The following is a 21,673-nucleotide window of genomic DNA, read 5'->3' as shown; positions in this document are numbered from 1 at the left end:
TGAGTTTTTGAATATTCATTTTGAAAATAAATTGTCATCAAAATTTTGATAAGTATGGAATAAAGTTTAGTTATTTTAAGTATGCAATTTTACCACCAAAATACGGCATGCGGCCCGCGAACCGTAGGTTGTTGTAAATTATTTTTAATCAAAATAATACCTGTATTATAATGAACTAAATCAACTAACTTTTTTTTAAGGTGCCATTTATTATTTTTAGTTAAAATATATTTTATTTAATCAATTACCCTTCGTATAATACCATAATAAACGATGAAAATTTTGAAAGTCAGGCCGAAGTAACATTATATCCATTTGTGTTAGAAAATTGTAGTATCCGTACTAGGGTTAAAAAAGCGAAAAAAGGCCTTATATCGCTTTATTATTACATGGCTATTCTATTTTTTTTATTTAACTTCATAATTTTTCGCCGTTTTCTTTTGTAAGGTCTATCGCGTTATACATAGGAGGGTTGACCGTATATAAAACTGTTAAAAACACCCGTAAATAACCGTCGGGTGCGTCTTGAGCATGACAACAGCAAATATCACCATATTTTCCACTATATATTTTTATTATATATTTTAAATTTCATATTTTTGATATCGTCGCTCATTTAGGTAACAATAAATAAATAACAGGTTTGTTTTCGATTTCGGGAATTCAAACCATAAATCGTATGTTAATTCATCTCGAATATAGGTGTGAAGGTCTATTCACACTATCCAGTAGTGCAAGACAACGGCAGTGCACGGAAATTACGACCTGTAATCATACAATACAGCAGCGCACTTTTAGGCAAGTTTTGGCCGAGTGCAAAGCAAAATCAGCTTACATATACACCACAGAGTGCGACGATATAGCGCAATATGTATTGCTTGCATCGTATTGTCAATATTGTCACAATGTTTCCGAAATATTACTAAGTGTACACTATGTACATCATGCGTTAAAAATTTCATAGTGGCCAAAGAAAACTGGATACTGCATGGAGCGTTTCGGTGATATTTACTGATGTATGTATAATATTAATAGACCGTTTCAGTTGCTACTATTTCGACTACGTCACATACACACTACGGAATATATGAATATGTCCATATAAAATGTACTAAAGGATATTATAAAGACGAGCGATTTCCATTATTTTTTATGAATATTTGACTTTGAGTCCATTTGCCATGGAACCCCTCCTCGAAAAATATTATTAAAAATCATTATTTTTAGTTCCAATCTATTTCCCATCATCTCTTTCCCTTCCTTCCCTGACACTTCACTGGATTACTAAAAATAAAGTTCATTATCCCTACATAAATTTGTTAGCAAGGTGGGCAATATAGGGTAGCCGGTTAAATGATAGAATACCAATATTCGACCTGACTAAGTTCTTATTCCTGAGCACAAGTAAACGCTATATTCTCTACATTTTGATACTCTAAATTCGAATGTTCTGAATTTGTACAATTCTAAATGTTGATATTCTATAATTTAACCAGCTACCCTATATGGCCCACCTTCCTAACAAATGTATGTAGAGATAAGTTTGAACTTTATTTTTAGTAATCCAGTGAAGTGGCACGGGGGGAAGGGTCTACTCATTAAAAAATATATAGATTAATTCTGATTAAATTTAAGCTAATTCGAAGTTTTGTATGGAAAACCTTTTAGTTGAATCCCCCTTGGGAATGGTCAAAATATTTCAGGGGTTATTATGCTGTCAGTTGTTGGAAAGATGTAACCCAAAAATTGTTATTTATTTATTTTATTTATATAATTCGAGCCGTCTAGCTAATTTAAAAAAATACATTCTTAATTACTTAACTCTACAATTTTATGTTGCGCAGGAAACATATTTTAAATATTTTAAAGTGTCAATTTCATATGAAATTATATCTACGTCTGACTCACATGAAACCGAAAAATTACGACGAGTGACAATCAATCTGGATTAACGTCACATGAATCTTGCCAACAATTATAGATTGCGCAAAACTATTGAAAATACACAAGAATAGGGGTGAAAACACACCGAGTGGTATGGAACGTCATGTCATTGGCCGCTGTAACAGTGGGTGTTCCCAAAACCGAATTCAGGTGTAATTGTAGTAGATACATTTCTTCAAATATGGGATTCACCGTTATCGATCACAATTCAAGCAAGGTTATACGAAATAAAATACCACCGAAAACACTCCAGGGGGTGATTTTTGGAACTGAGTACCATGAATATTGGCTAAGGATGCTGCGTTTTTTTCGCAAGTTAAAAAGTATCTAAAAAAACACGTACCACGTACCATTCAGTGTATTTTCGCCCTAAAATAGTATTATTGAAGGAGATTGAGGGCGAAAACACACACGACGTGACGTGGTACGTGGTTTTTTTTAGATATTTTTATACGTGCGAAAAAAATAGGCATCCATTGAATAAATTCATGGGAAAAAAAGACCCCCTGGGTGTGTTCGGTAAAATTGTATCCTTGTATTTATCCTTGCTTGACAGTCATTGATAACGGTTTTTAGAAATGTAGTAGAACTTATCGACGTTCCACATACCACATTTCGCGCTGTGCGTTTTCACCCTAAGTCATTTTTAAGATAATAATGTTGGCATAAAGTTGGTATAAGTCTGGTTGCTCATTGAAAAATATACAGGTAATTCTACCGTAACAGGTTATTTATGTATGTAATCCAAAGAATTTGATAAATATAACAGGTATTATGGCTATAGTTCAAAAAAGAGGGTTAAAATGTTACAGCATGCAACCTCTTTGGAGAGGACAAGCCATGAAATATCCTGTATTCTCAAAGTATACCCTCGTTTATTAATGCATACAAATTTCAAAAACAATTTCATCAACTTATTACGTATATAATATATACATATGTATGTAGCTATGCACCCAAGATACAGATCGAAATTCTGATTGGGAGTTCTCTATGACATATATATTTTGAAATTCAAACAAGATTAATAATAAAAAAAGTTCTGATTTTATCTGACTTATCTGTTGGGACGATACCAAGATAATATAACTATAAGATTATTTTTTATACATTTGACCAATTCATTTTTAATATTACAGGTATTTTCCCATTAAGGATACCTGTAGGTCGCTATGATCCAGCATAAAAAATAATAATTTATATAAAAATTCATATAGAATATTGAACCACTTAATTACTTCATAAAAGACCAATATATAATAGCACTCGTACGGAACGGCAGGATAAGGGGAAATTTTAGCGTATTAAAATTATCGATACATAAGTTTGAAATATGCATAATTGTACAGAAAACTCGAATGGAAAAGATAGAGATGTCGTTGAGTCGCAATTTATGAAAAACAATTGAAACTTCGAGTGCTATGCGTTTTTTCACTAGAGGACGCCAATTTAATGTAAAAAAAAAATATATTGCAAATAATAACCGACAATCAATTCTAAAATAAATAGCATTAAAGCGATAATTCCAACAATTTAAGACAATTTCAAATGGTATTTAAAAACTATATAACAATTTGACAGAAGATATTCAAACATCTGTAAGTTAGCACAATGTCAATAGAAGTCAATAATTCTACAGCGGCCAATATTCACACCTTTTTGAAACAGGTAACTACAATACGCGATTATTTCAGCTGAGCGTAACGAACAGACCGTTGTTATTCAAAATTTGACATTCCTAATACAAATTGAATATGATTTTATTTCTTGACGATGAATGACAAACTTTTTTTTTGTTTTTTGCGAACCATATAAACTAGTCAAAATTGATTATAACGAGCACAAGGAGTTCGCAAAAAGGGTGTGATTGTATGTATAGGGTGCGTTCTGATGTACTGTTCTTGTACAAAGATCGGAAGAACCACTTATCAATGAAAATGTAAAAAGTTGTACTGCTTTCATATTTCACACGATTTCGTCATTGCAGGTATTCGAATAAAAAATAATTAGAAATGCTCGTTATAAACTTAAAACAATTATATTTAAAATCATATATTACATATTTCGTTTTTTAAAATGAGTTTGGGTTTGTGTAAAAAAAAATTATGTATGTATAATATAATATATATAAAAACGGACGCGATGTATGTAAGTTTTTGGGTATGTATGTGGCGGACGCGTCGACAAGTATGGGGATTTCAAAAAATACCGGGAGTATACGTTATGCATAGGTATGTGGGGTGACGACCAATCGTGTCGAGGAGACGCGGGGAAGTGGGGGAGTGTGGAGCGTCTGACATGTGCTTCTGATATTGAGTGAGTTGGAACGGGTGGTAGTTCTGTAGAATGTACAGCGTCAGATGCGCTGCGCGACAGCGTACACACATACACACATCCACGAAGAAACACACACATTCAGTCATCATTTCGACGCTGGCGAATTAATTTATTATTACGCTGACGGATTACCTTACAGTCCAGAGCATCGTAACCTCTGGATATTCGCGGCACACATTGTTTACGACTCGTAGAGTTTGACAGCTACTTACATACATATGTACTTCATCGGCAGTCGCTAGTTATTCCGTATATGCATAGGGACAAAACGCTAACTAACATCGGTTTTCTCCCTCACACGCGATCTCACTCGCACGCATTAGGCCGAAGTGCTGTTCGGGGAACAAATATTGCCGCGGCACACAGGTTAAGATGCTCTGCCTTACACTATATTTATATATAACATATAACTTTATTTTAATTCGTGTATCAACTCCTTTTCGAAGCCAGTCATTCAATATCAACAGGCACAAAAATAGTTTATATGTATGTATATATTTATTTACTAAAAAATACTTGAGAGAGGTGGGTTATTTAATGGACCCTTACGGGTTTGTCAATTATAATAACAAAAAAATATAAAATGGAAACAAAAACTAGAACTACAAAAATCTATTTAAGGTCTATTCATATTGGCACAATACAGACCGGCAACTGCACGTAAACAGCAGCACGAAAAATACTCTTTGGTACATTCTACGGTTCGGTGATTACTAGTCAAATGTGAACCGGTCACAGGATAACCGGTCGCTCTAGATCGGTCACACGTAATTACCCGTCACACTAAAACTGGTCACACCCTAAAACTGGTCACGAGAAAATTGGTCACTCCCTAAAATCGGTCAATCAGTTTTCTCGTGACCGATTTTAGTGTGTGACCAGTTTTCTCGTGACTAGTTTTAGGGTGTGACCAGTTTTCTCGTGAACAGTTTAAGTGTGAAGGGTGATCACGTGTGACCGATCTAGGGCGACCGGTTATCCTGTGACTGGTTCACATATGACTAGTAGTCCGTTTACAACATTCTACATATATGGACACATCAATTTGTTCCGTAATATGTACGTGGCGTAGACGTAACAGCAATAGTACTTGAATAAAAATAATTCAACTCGATTCTATTCTATTCTAGGCCATTTATATTTGTAATTTTGATGCTACGAAGTTTCGAAAACGAGATACCGTTTTACAAATTCTATTTGTCCATTTGTGTAACAATCATACGCAAAATATTGAGAATACGTAACAAAACCAAAGACAGAATGGTGATTCTTAGTACATACATACATACATAGTTTAATGGCATTGTAGTTGGATATATGCCAATAGTCAAATGAAATATGCATGTATATCTCAAACGACACATACAATAAAATCTCGCAAAAGAAGATACATATGTACATTCAAATAATACCATCAACAACAGTCATTAATAAACAAGCATGTTATTGAAAAATATATTGATTTGTTCATGAAAGATAAAATCTGAAACCGTTCGGTGGAGATTAGCGATTAATTGCTAGAACCAACTATTATATTAAATCATTTCTAGGTGGACACTAGACTACTCAATAATAGATAACGGGTACATTCTACAGAACTATGTACAACAGATAAAATTACTGATTAGCCTAATTTAATTGATTAGATGAATCATTAATTCAAACATAAAGGATTAAAATAACTTGTTGTCAACATTAACACGCGTAAACATTGATGACACCTTCGAAAATTTGACGTTGACGAATGGACGGCGAGAGTGGCGTTGAAAATTGCAATTGATGTAATTTAAATTTATTAAAATGGCACATTTTTACGGTTTACACTGTTGAATAGCTGACGTGACATGTCAAGTACGAGAGCCTCAATTCATATGTAAAAATTACATTAAAGATGAAATAAAAGTATTTAAAAATGCAAATTAATTCTAATATTGTAGTATGGCTATGTCATGGTCATGTGTATGTGTGTGCATAATTAATGAATCACTAATGTGAGCGTTTAAACTTGCAAATTTTAAAAATATATACAACTATTGCTATGGTTATGATAAGATTGTTACCAGTTCCAGATCATTTTGTAGCAAATGATAAGAAATGGAATATGATTTCTTAAATACCTATATATAGAAGTTATAAATATGAAGTATTGAATGACTTTTGACTGATGTTGGCAGAAAATCGACTTGATTTTAAAAAAGGTTTACATATACGAGCCGGGGTAAAGTTCCAAGGCCCGGGCTATTAAAGGGGTCTGTATCGGGACGTTCGACTCATAGAAAATCATAGCAATAATATATTTTTAAAACAATTGGTGGTGTGATGACTGGTGCCTGATATAGAGTTATGACCAAAATTCAAAGATTCCATTAGAAGCATAGTTATATTATATATCGTCAAATGCAGAAATAAAACAGTACCCAGGCATCTGATTCAGGGTGGGGGGGGGGGCATCAAATCAAAGAATTAAATAAAACTGGATTTTTCTGATTTGTCTGTGGATTAAAAGGCATTACAAATAATTAAAAAATTATTCATGTATAAACGCTCTGAATTCTATTTTATTTTCGTAATCGTTCTATCAAAAGAAGAATCTATTAAAATATGCACGTTTATTTCAATGTTTTATTTTATATGTACAAAGAGTTCGCCCCGGGCATCACTGATCACGCCACTAGTCTCTGAAATGTTATTCTGAGGTTATTGAGAGTATCAAAGGTGCAGATATACGACTTTTGTTACGTTTTCTGTAAGAAGCCTTTTTTTCAGTTTGTCATAGGGCCCAGATTTTTTTTCTCTCCTCTCAATCTTTTTTTGTAATATGTAAATAGATTTTTATATTTGTATTTCTTTTAAAAGAAGTATATTGATTTTTGTCCAATACCAAAAATTTTTTTTTGAGTTATTTTTAGATTTATTATCAATCTTAAGAGGGCTGTACACCCGAAACCTTAATTTTGTTGCCGTTCCTTTCTTCGATATATATATTGAGTGAATGCGACAATATATATATTGAGTGAATGCGACAGTTTCGCTTCGACCAGATAATACGTATTTTTAATCGACAAAATCGAGGTTTCGTATTATCCTATTTTCTCCTCCAAAACTGGACCAATTTAAAAAAAAAAACACTATCGGTATGAGAAAGATATTTTCTGTGCAACTATGCGCGTATTTTTTTTTAAATCGACCATTAAATAAGCACGCTGGACTCTTTTCGTGGGTGTAAAAAAGAGGCGATTTTATAGACGTTTGGCGGCTTCTAGCTCCTATAAAAAATAACTATTCAAAAAAATAAAACGATAGATGCATCCCAATGGTGGATATCCATAGCATATTAAAAAATAATTTCTCTAGTGCCATAATTGAGGAAGGGAGAAGTGTAATACGTTTGTATGGACAAGGCGATGGTGTCCAGCCCTCTTAATTCCTTTCAATTTTCAGTTAACATTTCAATACAACACCTGATCATAAGTTTTTGAAATTTTTAATTTTTAATGGGTGATAAAAAAAGCATGAAGAATTTGTCAAAAAATATATTGATTCATTTTAAGTTTTTCATAGAAGTAAATGAACAATAATTTTAGTATTGACAATTCAATGACGAATTGAATTTAAATATGCTTAACGGTCTTATACCTATACAGTGGGGCAATTTCTAAAATTTTTAAATAGATGAGATAAAGTCAAATTGTACAATTCAATCAGTAGAAACAAATGCTAAAAATAACTTAAAATTATGTGGAAAATAGTAAAAAAATATATAAGACCTGGTGGACTCTCCGATAAGATGGTGATGCCGGTAGGGTCGACGTGAGGTGGAAAAGCATCGTAGAGATCGGCTTCTTCTTCTGCGACGGCGGATAGCATGGTGTCGCCGTGAGATTGAGCTTGCGGAGCGGCGTTACTGTGAGAGGGCATTTACCCAATTCAGGAAACAACAGTTCCTCCTGTTTGACACGGCTCCGATATTATACACAGTGTAACGATACAACGCACAACACACAACCACAACGTTGACTAGAATCTCACTTTTTTAAATATATTTGAACAGTGTATTAAATCGCAATCACCACAGCAACTCGTAATATGATTTAATTTAAATTAAACTGCACCGATCGTCGGAGTAGAGCGGAATTGCACGAGCACACAAGTGGAGAGACTCAGACCAATGGAGGATGTCCCAATTAAGGGGACATCAACACGGTTCCATTCTGAATCGTCCACATCTTGTCAGATAGTCTAAGTTAAATCTTGTTGCACCATTTTTAGTCTGCAATATAAAAAAAAAAAACATAAACTTTATTTTATTAGTATGTAGTAAGAAATTTACAACGTAATAGATACATAAGTGTTCATCACATACGTTTCATTTTATAGAGCAAAATATAAAAATTTATAAGATTTTTTTTTTAATTTAATTTACGGTACTATTCTCCGTCTGAGACCCAATCTTGAGCACATTTTCATTACAATTCGAAAATAAAAATTTGTAATCAACTTTTTGTGAAACTATGTATTTCATATAGCAAAATTCTAAATTATATGTTCCGTCAAAAGTATTCGGATTATTTCCTCTACACACTAGTTAAGAAATGAAGTTTTGTAGCTAAAGCTTTTATATTTTAAATAGTTTTAAATAAAAGTGGAAAACGAATTGGTTTTATTCTCATTTTAATGATAAAACTTCCAAAGATCAGACCCGAACGAAAAATGGTTATACATATTGCGATAAATGTTAATCTTATTTAATATCAGAAGTAATAAATAAAAATTAAAACAGTTTTTTATAGATATGAATCGCTTATGAACACTTAAGTAGTAAAATGATTGTTCAATATTTACATTACATAAACAGTGAACGGGGGCCTCTCTTCCGATGAGAGGATTTAATAATTTTTACTTTTTAAGACTTCTTGGAACTAATACATATGTATGTGCATATATGAAACAAAATTGGCAAACATTTAAAAAAAATCATAAATAGTAAGAATTGAGAAAAAATATTCTAACGGTTTTTGATTATAAATTTAAATTTAACTTGCAATGTACGTACATGTTTGAAAGTGTGCGTTTAATGATATTTTCGGGTTAAAGAATCATACATAAAATTGAAGTAAAATAAACGTTACTAGAGTAGAGTGTATGTACGTGACTGGGAATGCCCAGTCCTGGGAAAATAACGAAGGCAGGAGTGAAACGGACGGGCCAAAGAAATCCAGAGGATAAAGGGGGCGTGGTGTGGAGTCCAGCCGAATCGTGGATTGAGGATGTGAACGGTGTGGTGTTCGCAGATGACCTTTGCGGTGCAGGATGCAGCATCCGAGCGCGAACGGGCAGCGACGGCTGGCGAAGTCAGTCGCAGTCGCAGTCGGAGTCGGAGTCGGAGTCAGAGTCAGAGTCGGTGTCGGCGCCAGTGGCAGTGCCAGTGCCAATGCCAGTGCCGGTGACAGTGACAGTGACAGTGACAGTGTCAAGTGTCGAAGTCGATCGCCGACTGCCGATCGGGTTGCCGAAGACCGAGCGCCGAGCACCGACCACCAGTCATCGACCGCTGTCGCAAACTGCCGTACCGACTTTGCGCGGCCACTTCTTCTTCTTCGTTCTTCGCTCTTCGCCGGCGAGAGAAAAGACGCCCGCGCACGCTACGTGCGCCTGCCGTGCACCAATACACGCTCGAGTATTTCTGCTGGGTGATTTCATTTTGAATCGCGCTCATGCTGCACGCAAAAGAGCTGCTTTAAAATAACTCGGCTAATAAATAATATGTCATAATAAAATGCATGTGCTTATTTTATTTTTATCGTTTTTAAATTGTATTTTAATTTAACTCCGGTTCTTGTTTATTTACAATAAAGCCAATCATTAAGGTATGCTCATACTTAACAGCACTGCACGGCTTCAGCACTGCGCGACTCCGTTTCAAATATGTCATTTTATTACATTTGTATTCATATCTACCTACACGTCGTTGTCACGTCACGTTCACAGCACTTTGGCCGAGTGCAAGGCAAAATCGGCTTACTTATACATTACAGGCCATGACGATACGGCGCAATATTGCTTACGTCGTATTGTCGAGTACTTACAATATGAATGCATACACGTACATTCGTAGCTACGCGTCAGAATACAAGTCAGCAAAAATGTTTCGGCGTTTATCGAACGAAAAATTATGTATAATCGCGTTGTTGTTGGAAGAAGAAGCTCAAGAAGGCAATAAAAAAGCACCGAGGCGTTTTGATGTGCATCCCATGTTAAAAAATAGAAAAACCGAAGGAGAGTTTTGGACACTGTATAAGGAACTTGTGGATGATGGACAATTTTTTTTTAAATATTTCCGTATGAACCGATACCAATTTGAAACAATACTGGATAAAATAAAAACACAAATCACCAAAAAATCTACAAAATTTAAGGAATCATTGTCAAAAAGTCATTGTCAGCGCCAAAAACATGTCGAAAGATTGAACAGCTGTCAACTGTCACTATCGATAATTGGTCCAAAACAGCAAAGCGGTAGACTCGTGGCACGTAATTCGCGTGTATATCTCCACGATGGCCAAAAAGACGGATACGATACGTTGACGGATGTTGCTGTAAGGCATGAACAGGAAATGTCGGGTACTGCTGTAAGCCTGCCGTGGCGTAAACGTGACGGTTGATATGAACATACCCATACAAAATGTACCAAAGAATACTTTTCGTACGGCCGGATACCTGCTGAAGTCGGTACGTGCCGACTAGGTATGAACAGACCTTTACAGGTATGTTGCTGAGAGTTGACTCGTTCTCGTACTCACACAGAAGTGCGCGAAAGGGACAGAGCGTATTTTTATTATTGATATATTATTGTGCCCATTGATTTCAACGGGTGACTTCGGAAAGGAATTGATACACGAATTAAAATAAAGTTATATATTATTTATAAATATAGTCTAAGGTAATTTATATCTAAGGCATTAGATAAAAAGTTGTAATAAAATGTACGTTTTATGTATTGTGAAAATAATTTTGGAAAAGAAAACAAATGTTTGATTTAGATAGATTAGTATATAATCTTAGCATTTTGAGATCGAAGTAAAATCAAACTTAAATTAAAATATATTAATAAAATTGGTTTATCAAGAATTGATGTACATAAATATGTAGGAATCTCGTCGTCGTCATCGTCATCGAAACATTCGAGAATATTCCGCAACAACAAACTACATTCCCGAAAACCAGACGTCGTACACCTGCAGTCATTATATTAAACTCAAGCGGAACGCCCCTACCAGTCGAGTGGAACCAAAACGGTCGAAACACGCCGCCACCATTAAACCACATCGAGCGGAACGGCGCCAATCATTCCAGAAAATTCTACGCCTCGACAAAAGTGCATTCCTCGTTCACGCATCAACAACCACATGCGCTTACGCATCAACAACCACTTCCATCAATCGTTCCAGAAAATTCTACGCCTCGACAAAAGTGCATTCCTTTCTTACGCATCAACAAACCACCACCATCGGTCAGGCGATTCCAGAAACACTATAAAAGGAGGTACAACTCAAACAACGCTAGTCGACCCACAGCAGCAAGCGTCGACATACAGCTCCTGACCAGCCACCACTACACTACGCGGACTTGGAAGATCAACCAGCCGGACGAGCCAGCAACACACTGCCATATCCAGCGACTTGCCGAACATAGCCGAACAACGAGCCAGCAACACACTGCCGCATCCAGAGACCTTCTGAACATAGCCGAATGCCGAGCCAGCGACACTCTACCACATCCAGAGACCTCTGAACGACATACTTTTACCAACAATTAACCATACTTGTGTATACGTGTTACTACCAAATAAATACCACATTCAACATATAGTTGTGTAGGAATCTCGTCGTCGTCATCGTCATCGAAACCTTCGAGAATATTCCGCAACAACAAACTACATTCCCGAAACCCAGACGACATGCACCTGCAGTCATTATATTAAACTCAGGCGGAACGCCCCTACCAGTCGAGTGGAACCAAAACGGTCGAAACACGCCGCCACCATTAAAATACATCGAGCGGAAAGGCGCCAAGCATTCCAGAAAATTCGACGCCTCGACGAAAACAAAATTCCTCTCGTACGCGTCAATAACCACTTCCATCAAGCATTCCTCGTTCACGCATCAACAACCACATGCGCTTACGCATCAACAACCACTTCCATCAATCGTTCCAGAAAATTCTACGCCTCGACAAAAGTGCATTCCTTTCTTACGCATCAACAAACCACCACCATCGGTCAGGCGATTCCAGAAACACTATAAAAGGAGGTACAACCCAAACAACGCCAGTCGACCCACAGCAGCAAGCGTCGACATACAGCTCCTGACCAGCCACCACTACACTACGCGGACTTGGAAGATCAACCAGCCGGACGAGCCAGCAACACACTGCCGTATCCAGAGAACTTCCGAACAACGAGCCAGCAACACACTGCCGCATCCAGAGACCTTCTGAACATAGCTGAATGCCGAGCCAGCGACACTCTACCATATCCAGAGACCGCTGAACGAAACACTTTTACCAACAATTAACCATACTTGTGTATACGTGTTACTACCAAATAAATACCATATTCAACATACAGCTGTATTAATACCGAACACAGACGAACCTGTCTATAATACATGGCGGACTGGTGGTGAAGAAGACCTTCACAACAAGACTAGATCCCCATAGTTGTATTAATACCGAACACAGACGAATCTGTCTACAATACATGGCGGACTGGTGGTGAAGAAGACCTTCACAATAAGACTAGTTCCCATAAATATATAACTAATGACTAAAGCCCGGACCCAGAGGGTGCCGCGTATTGTTCAATTGTTGTAAATGCATTATTAAAGGGTCGCCGAACCTTTTTTTTTTTTACTCTAGCTTTGTAAATAGAGCTAAACTGCCCCGATTCCTGGAAAAAGCACGGTGTCTATCCGCAGTCTACTAATGACAATAACGCTGTCGTGAGTTAAGAGCACTGTAAATAAAATAAATTTTGCCTGTCGTAATGTGTCTTATGGCTGAAATGTTCTTTGACAGTTGGTGAGCATTGTTGTGACAAGCATCAAGTGAAATAATTTATCAGTTGGAAATAAAAAATTGACTTCACAATGAAGAACGGAACTCGTACTGTAGAAGAAGAAACCAACAAACAGAGCCGATCACCAGAATCTATAGCCGCTGATGCTGTCAAAGGCGACGTTATTGGATCCACAGCGTACAGTCAGCGATTTGTATTGAATTGTCTTATAAAATTGACCGACGTTGAAAATGTCGAATCTGCTAGCGAGTTTATTGAAAAAGATTTGTGCACCATGTGGGATATGACGACGGAAAAGGACGTCTCCAAATTTTTGATAGAACACGACGCAGTCGAAATATTTAATGCAATACTTATATCCAGTAACAATAATAGGTTACTCGAAGTCATATTAGGAACCGTTTCAAATATGTCTTGTCATAAAGACGTTACTGTGGATATTAAGCAAAAACGAGCTTTTGCAGTCAACATCTTCACTCATCTTAAATCGGCAGATCCGCTGTTATTAGTACAAGTTCTCAGATTTGCACTCACCATTATTTACAATGATTCAACTGATATGAATTTTTGGCTCGCGTGTCTGAGAGACGGTGACTTTCCTTCATCCTTAAGATTCATTTTGGAGAACTGTGCGAACGAAGATGTTTTAACAAACAGCTTAGAAACTCTGAATTGCATATGTTCAGCGTGCAATGATGATACTAAGAATACATTCATAAAACTTTTTATAGATGAGCATTTTGTAACATCTCTGCTAACTGGTTTTCAAGAAATATTAAATTGTATAAAAGAGACTAGTTCCATAAATAAAGAAACTGAGGAACGATGCTATGTTATATTTTTAGCCATAATTTGGGCTGTAATTAACTTTGACGAATGCTTGCCACTCTTTAATGAAGAAAGTAATGAAAAATTGTTCACTCATGCTAATATGATAATCGAAACGGCCTGGTCAAATGAAAATGATGGCATCCTTGATATAATGGAATATGTTACAGGAATAAGTTCAGCTTTAAATTTCCCATTCTCTAACAGTTCAATAAAAATATGTGTAACATTTATGCGAGTATGGAAAGATTTAATTGACTCGTATGACAACAAAATTAATTCCGATTTTGAAGATCCTGATTTTATTGATAATATGAAAAAAGAAATTACGCCAGTACTGACTAATTATTTTGTAAGGATAGTTAAATTGTGGCCATTAGAAAAGGTTAATGAATTATTTAAGGATTTCGAAACAAAACATGTATTCAAATTGAAATCAAGTATAGAAGAATGTATTGAAAATAAAATTGTAGATACATATTATGCCGATGTCTGTTTTACTTTAATTGAATCAATAAATAAATAAAATATAATATGAATTGCAATTTTTTTATATATGTGTGTATTTTTATTAAAAGCATCTATCTGATGTTAAAAACTCAAACAATATTCATTGAAGTTTTTTTTGTCAAAAGAAAACATTCTCGCATTTGAAATTAATTTAATTACACAACTAAACAAAATATTCGCACAAAACAATTTATTTTGAAAAATCTTAATAAACCCATAGCTATAAATAAAAAAAATACAGATAAAATGAAAATCACAGTTTGTAGACGTGATGTCACGTTTACTAGGTAAAAATTTAATTTGATGAATCACTTAATTTTTATAATTATTCATACCAGGAATGATTATTCGGTAAAATTATGTTGGATACTGAAGTGTAACACTTACTCATATAATATAATTATGAGCCTTATTATACAATCATATGACATGTACATCGTACACAAATATTTTTTTTTATTAACAAAATAAATAATAAAATATGGGAAACATTCAGCCAATAAAAATAATTTTTCATGTGATTACGAGTATATTATTCCAATTTCATTTATCTCTTCGCAATTTTCTGGAAAGAAAATGAAAATTTTTAATTGCTGAATAAAATATATTTTATGAATAAATAATAAAAAAAAACTTACATTTTAGCAGATTTTTCTTTATAATCAATTTTGGCGGTTCTTCTGGGTCTATCGCACGCATTAGCACTATCACTGGGAGAACTAAGGATAAATTTAATTAGCGATTTATAAATTTTACAATACTGCTTACGTACATATGTACATATGTAGTCTTGCATGATAAAAATAAATCATACTTACTCAACAGAAGGCACTAATATACTAGATTTTGAAGTATTGGAAGTGGAAGATCCATTCCTTTTGCTAAATCTGGATGTAGTTTTTCTTATTTTAGGTGGTGTTTTGATTTTTTTTTCTTTCCCATGATCTTTTTTGTCTGCCTTTGATAAACCATTCTTAGTTTTTGTAGCATTGAAATCTTTTGATTTCTCTGTATCAATAATTACATCTCTGAAAAATATGAGACATGATGAATTTTTAAATATAGGGTTAAATAAAATACATGTACATTAAATAAATAGCAAAAAAATTAATTACTTGGAATTTTGCTCAATGTTTGATTGAGTTGTCGATTGTTCGTCTAGACTGATGCTTATTTTTAATGCAGTGCATACCCTATTTTTTACAGATTTCCAATTATGGGGTGTTGATCGAAATTGGGGGCCATTATCTTCAATATCATTTTCGTCGATAGATGAGTTAGATATTTGTTTTATGTTCTTTATTAAGGAATCATCACACTAAAATTTAAAATTAATTATGCACTAAACGTGAAAAAGTCTAGACAGTTTTAATATTTGTATAATTATACATATGTAGTACTACCTCACAGTCATTATCAAAATTAAATGAATTTTGTGGAGTCTCTTGGTTATCATTAAAACGCCAGCTCGGGCCTTCTAAAGGATCTTCACTACTATTGCCAGCATATTTTGAAATTCCACTGCAACAGGTTTCATTCAAAATAATTAAAAAATATAATGACTTTAGAATGTGTAGAATGCCCAAAACTCTAGTTACATTGCTGTTTCATCTAAATGAAACTAGTTAATAAATAAATCTATGTAAATTATGGCATGAATAAGGTAATAAGGTACAAGTATATTTAAATTACAATAAATTATTTAAAATTTTAAAAACATCATACCTTGAAGAATAAATATGTCTTTTTTTTGGTGTTTGTGATGATGGAAAAATACTTGTTGAATTGACATTGGATGATTCAGGCTATAAAAAAATAAAATATTGTGATAAACGGAGAGACCAAATTGTATTGTAATAATTTTAGAATTTAAAATCAAACTAAATCTGAAAAAAGTGAAAACAAGCTTACGGTGGAATTGTTTTCAGTCTCTTCGGGTATGCATCCCAACCTAAAATAAAGTAATGAAAATATATCAATAACTTGAAACTAATAAAAATATTCATTAATTTCAATTCAATTTTACCGAGTACTATAATTTGATAGGTTATCACTTGGTTGGAAGTCATCCATATATTCTTCTCCATTTGTAAATGAATTTTCTTTGTTGTCAGAAATTGTATCTAAAAAAAAAATGTTTTATAGTTTTATTTATACGTTTTTGGTACAAATAATAAATTTAAAACGCTTTATTTTATGAGCCGAAAACACTTTTAAATTTATAATAGAAGTTCAAGTCAACAAACAGATTAATTTACTCTACATTATCGATTTTTTATTTAATTGTAGTTTTTAAGACTGTTTAAGAATTTAAATTACATATTGAAAATAAATTTTATTTATTTGAAACTTATATTTTACCTCTGAATGATGTACTTAAGCTACGATTCTCTAATCGTTCTTCACTTGTGTTAACTTTTGGGGAATATTCCAAAGACATGAAATCACTTTTGCGACCATTTTCTGCGCTGCATGGAGATCTTTTTCTAATATCTATACGAGGCAGTGAAACAACAGGAACTGTAATGAAAATACGGACATTAACACATTTTTTTATGTGAATTCTTCAATAGTCTAAAATAATGATGGCATATGTACATAATTAATATGAATGGGACCCTAATACCATTAGTAATAATTTTTACTTCAATTTACATACATAAATATATCGTATTATAATTATAGTACACTAAATACACGACAATATTTTTTTTGTTAATTATTAAATGCAGTTGGGCTGGAACTTTTAAATTAAATCGTCAGTAACCATATACGAGTTTGGTCAATTAATGTGTCAGTTATGATTAGAGGTAGGACCAGAAGCGTGCTTTTTCAAGGAAATAGGGCGTTTTGGGTCTATTTTCCAGGGAATAGAGCAAACTACAAAGCTAGAGTGCAAAAAAGGTTCATCATAAAAATGAACAATGCACGCCACGCTTCCGGTCCTACCTCTAGTTATGATATTCTATAAAATTATAAAATCATTCAAAAGCTTCAAAAATCATTTTGTGTAATAGCACAATAGAATTCAATTTTAAATTACGATTAATTGGTTCAAATAAACTGAAGATTTATTGAAAATAATGACAGTGAAATATAAAATACTAAAAATCCATATATGTATGTAGATAGATATAACTGACCATCTTAGATGGGCAGCGCTTAGTTTCTACTTCCCAGGAAAGAGGGGTTGACTATTTTCAATTTCTATTGTCTTACAAAGCTCGGGAGCAAAAAAAAAGGTTCACAATAGAAATTGATAATGGTGAACCCAATTCTTTGTCCAAATAGAAACCGACCGCCTATCCTGACTGATCACTTCTAATAATCAACCACAAGCATTTAAAGTTATTGACCAAATATACAAAGCTCTAAAAACATGGAATAGTTTGATTAACTATGTATACTTGATTACTAGATTTTTTTCAAATCAAAATTTCATTTGGAATACATACATATTTTTTTTTTGTGATTATAGTGAATTAACGTTCGTGATTTAATTTAATACATAACAAATATATACTGTAGGTGTCTTATTACAACATACATACTTGGCTTATTTTCATCTGTTCTTTCTTTGAATATTGCTTTCCTAAAACCAATCGTGTCGATCCTTTCTAAAGTTACTGATACTTCTAGAAAAAAAAAAAAAGTAAAATACATACTGTTTTAATTTGTTTTATCAGAGATGTTCCAAGCTTAGCATTAGCTTACCCTGAGTTTCAATATTTGGGGAAGTGTTACTTTCAACTGGACTTTGCGTCACATTTTCCTTTTTGGGAGCTTGGACTGTAAGAACATTATTTTACATCTATTATAAAAGCAGGTGCTGATGGTTAAGCTTTAAATACTTGCTAGTTTTTTACCTCTACCATTGAAAATATCAATATTTGCGCGAGAAACTCTGAGAATTGGAGTTTTCAGAGTTACTCCACCGATCATAGGTCTGACATGGTGTACATTATTGAGCGAGCTTCCAGTTGTGCCATTCAGGAAAGTTTCACGACTTGTAGTGTCTACAGTGTAATTTACAAGTATTGCTTAACGTGATAATAAATTAAAACATAATATATGAACGTACATACGTTACTTATGCTTACCATAAACACCATCATATTCATTTATAACACGTCCGATATTGTCCACATTATTGGAAAACTTTAGGAATTCCTCAAACGATTGATTAACTAAATTCTTTAATAAAATATAGCTATGTTTTATTTTACTTGTATATTCTCTGTTTTTCTGAAACAAATAGTTGTACGTCATTATATTCGTTTGAAATTAAGGTAAAGCAAATTTAGAATAAAGTGACACAGTTGCAATAAAATTATTTTATATACTATTGTAACCAATTTTATAATATATAAAAAATCAAAAGAAAATTTATAAAAGAACACCATTTTAAATACAAAATATTTATCCAAACGTTTATCAAAGTCGGCATTAAACTGTTTGTATAGTATGAATAAATTTGCACATAAAATTTGACTTACGGGGAAACAAATATGTACATTAAACCTTGTAAATCTAATATTGGTCAAAAACATTTTTTTTTATGTTATCTTTAAACAATTCTTAATCCACCTCTAAGTAAAGTTTTGTAACCATAACAAAAAATAATGTAAAAAAGCGTGATAAATTGATACAATACAGTTTTTATTCTTTCTTAAATGGTATATATTTGGACTTTGGTGTGTTTAATAAGAGTTCGGTGATTATTCGGTAAATCTCGATCACGGAACACATCGAACCCAAAAACTCCATCAATCGAAAGCTAATAAATGAAATAATATTGAAAATACACACCCAAAATAAAAGCAATTCTCAAGTAACAATAAAAACACACTGAACACTTACGAGTATCAGATCGTTATTTTCCTTTTGCAGTGTGAACTTTTCATCTTCAACTTTCTTATGCTGTATCTTTAAAAACTGCACCATAAGTATTAATTCTTTATTTTTCGCCAACACTTCTTCTAATTTTTCTTCGGAAGTTTTGGTTTGTGCCATTTTATACTTCATAAAATCATCCATCAAACGATTCGAATGGTAACATCTCGTTGCACCTATAAAAATATATGTATATTTTCAAACACGAGTTCAATGGCAAATATTGTTTAAGTATATAACAAATTAAATTATGATATGTATGTATGTATGTATACACATGTAATCTCTCGTCAAAAAAACAATAATATGAAAATTAATGCATAATCTTGCATAGCAACAGCATTGCTTGTGCGACGATTGTTTATTCTTCAACAAAAACTAATTTACTTCTACAGCCATTAGATTAAGGAAGCCACAGTTTATATGGCCTCTTAGATTCCTCACAAATGTCCAGGAACCTAATCCTGAATTACTGAATATTATATCTGTATATCCCACTGAATTTGGCACAATTTCAACTCATAAATAAATATTATATTAATTGAATACATAAATTGTTTATCAATATACATACAGTACAGTATGAGAAATGCGTGCATATATTGTTTGCATTACAAATATGTACATATTGGAGTAGATAAAAAATGGAACGATTCAATAAATTTTAAAATATTCGTTATTATAATGAAGTTAAAAAATATGTTCAATATTTGCACAAAGAATGCTGTCAAATAAATAATGTTTTTTTTTTAATAATTAAGCGATTGCGAAATGCATATATAAATATTGGAAATTGAAATTTTTATATATATGTACATACATATATATCGGAATAAAATAAAATAAAAACAAAACAATACCAAGGTTACAAAAACGGTGATGAAGTGTGAATGACCGTTGAATGACTGCGGCGGTTACAGAAACGTCATCTAAAGATACGATGCAGAACTTCGATGGAATATGAGTAATTGCGGAAAACTTGGGCCGTGGAGACAATTGCGTAAAATAGAAAAAAGTGTCCCAATCTGGAAGCCGGAGCCGCTGCCACCGCCCCCCCCGTTCAAAATAATGACAACTGACTGGGCAAACACTACATATGTCGACCATTACTATTCTTATACCTTCATTTTGCTTTTTATTTAAAATGTAGGATCGATGAATTTTTCAATACCCTGTTGACTATCAGCCACATAACAATGTGTTATTAAATGAAGCCGAAAATTAACGTAAATCCACATTTCTGTTGATTATTTAAAGTTGATTTTAATAATCACCCGAAGGAATAAAAATATTCAAATGTGGATCCTCTATAGACTATAAGATTTTAAAATCAATTAAAGAGGTTTAATCAGAAACGACATGTGTCTATATAAGAATAAATTGGAAGAAAAAAAAAATGATAGGCACAATAAAAAAAACTTTATTTTTTTTAATTTCAAATCTCGTTGAAAAGTAGTACACCTTGTATCTAATTATATGGGAAGATACTGTAATAACTGGAAGCAGTTTGCGATTTTATTTGAATTAGATTAGATTAGAATTTGAATTAGATAGGTAACATAAATTTCTCGGTAATTGGACTATTCGTCACTTTGCCGTGGTCACAAAGACAATTTTTGCCATGAAAATTGCGAATACACAATCTTTGACACTCAAGTTCTCGTTAGTATGATAGTTATTGTTAGTATGATGGACTTTTCGGCTGCCAGATGTTCCGTTATAGAGATTTTAGTGACTTTGTGACGAGTATTTTGTGACCAGTAATCACCGAACCAAATTTCTCTATTAATGATTTTCATTGAAATTTTTTTAATTTCGGCACATAAATTTAATGAAAAGCGCTAACAAGCGTTGCGGATCTAATTAGCTTATTGGATGCGCATATTTCGTGTCTGTTGCATTATTTTGGAGAAAATCATATGAATAAAGAGCAATGAACAGTTTTACGATTTCGATTGAAAAAACATTTATTTTTAAAACATAAAATACTATTTCACTGTTTTGGAAGCCAACTTGTAACTTGCTAACGTAAACTTGTAGAATCCACAAATTTTGATCAGTTAAGATAGAGAAAATCTAATATTA

The 21,673-nt window shown here is 33.4% G+C and overlaps 3 protein-coding genes across 4 annotated transcripts in view; 1 reads left to right on the top strand and 2 right to left on the bottom strand.

Annotated features, from left to right (window-relative positions):
• sky (GTPase-activating protein skywalker) overlaps positions 1 to 9,844 on the bottom strand; it is a 68,410-nt gene extending 58,566 nt beyond the window's left edge. For both annotated transcript variants that reach the window (XM_077440798.1, XM_077440795.1), the window contains exons 1-2: positions 9,578 to 9,844; positions 8,049 to 8,551 (exon numbers count right to left, since the gene is read on the bottom strand). In XM_077440798.1, coding sequence (XP_077296924.1) covers positions 8,049 to 8,199 — 151 coding nt within the window. In that variant the 5' untranslated portion in view covers positions 8,200 to 8,551; positions 9,578 to 9,844. The remainder of the gene's footprint in view (positions 1 to 8,048; positions 8,552 to 9,577) is intronic.
• Positions 9,845 to 12,615: 2,771 nt separating this feature from the next.
• LOC143918526 (protein saal1) lies at positions 12,616 to 14,913 on the top strand. The gene has a single exon (XM_077440453.1). The coding sequence runs from the start codon at positions 13,428 to 13,430 to the stop codon at positions 14,709 to 14,711; it is 1,284 nt and encodes a 427-aa protein (XP_077296579.1). The 5' UTR covers positions 12,616 to 13,427; the 3' UTR covers positions 14,712 to 14,913.
• On the bottom strand, positions 14,594 to 20,645 carry LOC143918527 (uncharacterized). Its single transcript, XM_077440454.1, has 15 exons — positions 20,449 to 20,645; positions 19,556 to 19,764; positions 18,796 to 18,940; positions 18,562 to 18,711; positions 18,410 to 18,484; positions 18,247 to 18,330; positions 17,057 to 17,215; positions 16,722 to 16,818; positions 16,607 to 16,646; positions 16,421 to 16,500; positions 16,099 to 16,216; positions 15,811 to 16,013; positions 15,514 to 15,723; positions 15,334 to 15,414; positions 14,594 to 15,260 (listed from the first exon to the last, which is right to left on the bottom strand). Exons 2-15 carry the CDS (start codon positions 19,730 to 19,732, stop codon positions 15,239 to 15,241), a joined length of 1,641 nt encoding a protein of 546 aa, XP_077296580.1. The 5' UTR covers positions 19,733 to 19,764; positions 20,449 to 20,645; the 3' UTR covers positions 14,594 to 15,238.
• Positions 20,646 to 21,673: the final 1,028 nt, after the last annotated feature.

This window comes from Arctopsyche grandis, chromosome 11 (genome assembly GCF_051622035.1).
Source record: "Arctopsyche grandis isolate Sample6627 chromosome 11, ASM5162203v2, whole genome shotgun sequence".
Lineage (NCBI taxonomy): Eukaryota > Metazoa > Arthropoda > Insecta > Trichoptera > Hydropsychidae > Arctopsyche > Arctopsyche grandis.
This window is presented reverse-complemented; position numbering and strand designations above follow the sequence as displayed.

Bases quoted from the DNA above. Each gene is read 5' to 3' on its own strand.
- LOC143918526 (XM_077440453.1), top strand. From the start codon at position 13,428: ATGAAGAACGGAACTCGTACTGTAGAAGAAGAAACCAACAAACAGAGC.
- LOC143918527 (XM_077440454.1), bottom strand. From the start codon at position 19,732: ATGGATGATTTTATGAAGTATAAAATGGCACAAACCAAAACTTCCGAA. The intron at 18,712-18,795 runs GTAAGCATAAGT...ATTACACTGTAG, and splicing joins TGAATATGATGGTGTTTATG to ACACTACAAGTCGTGAAACT. The intron at 15,724-15,810 runs GTAATTAATTTT...CATATTTTTCAG, and splicing joins AACATTGAGCAAAATTCCAA to AGATGTAATTATTGATACAG.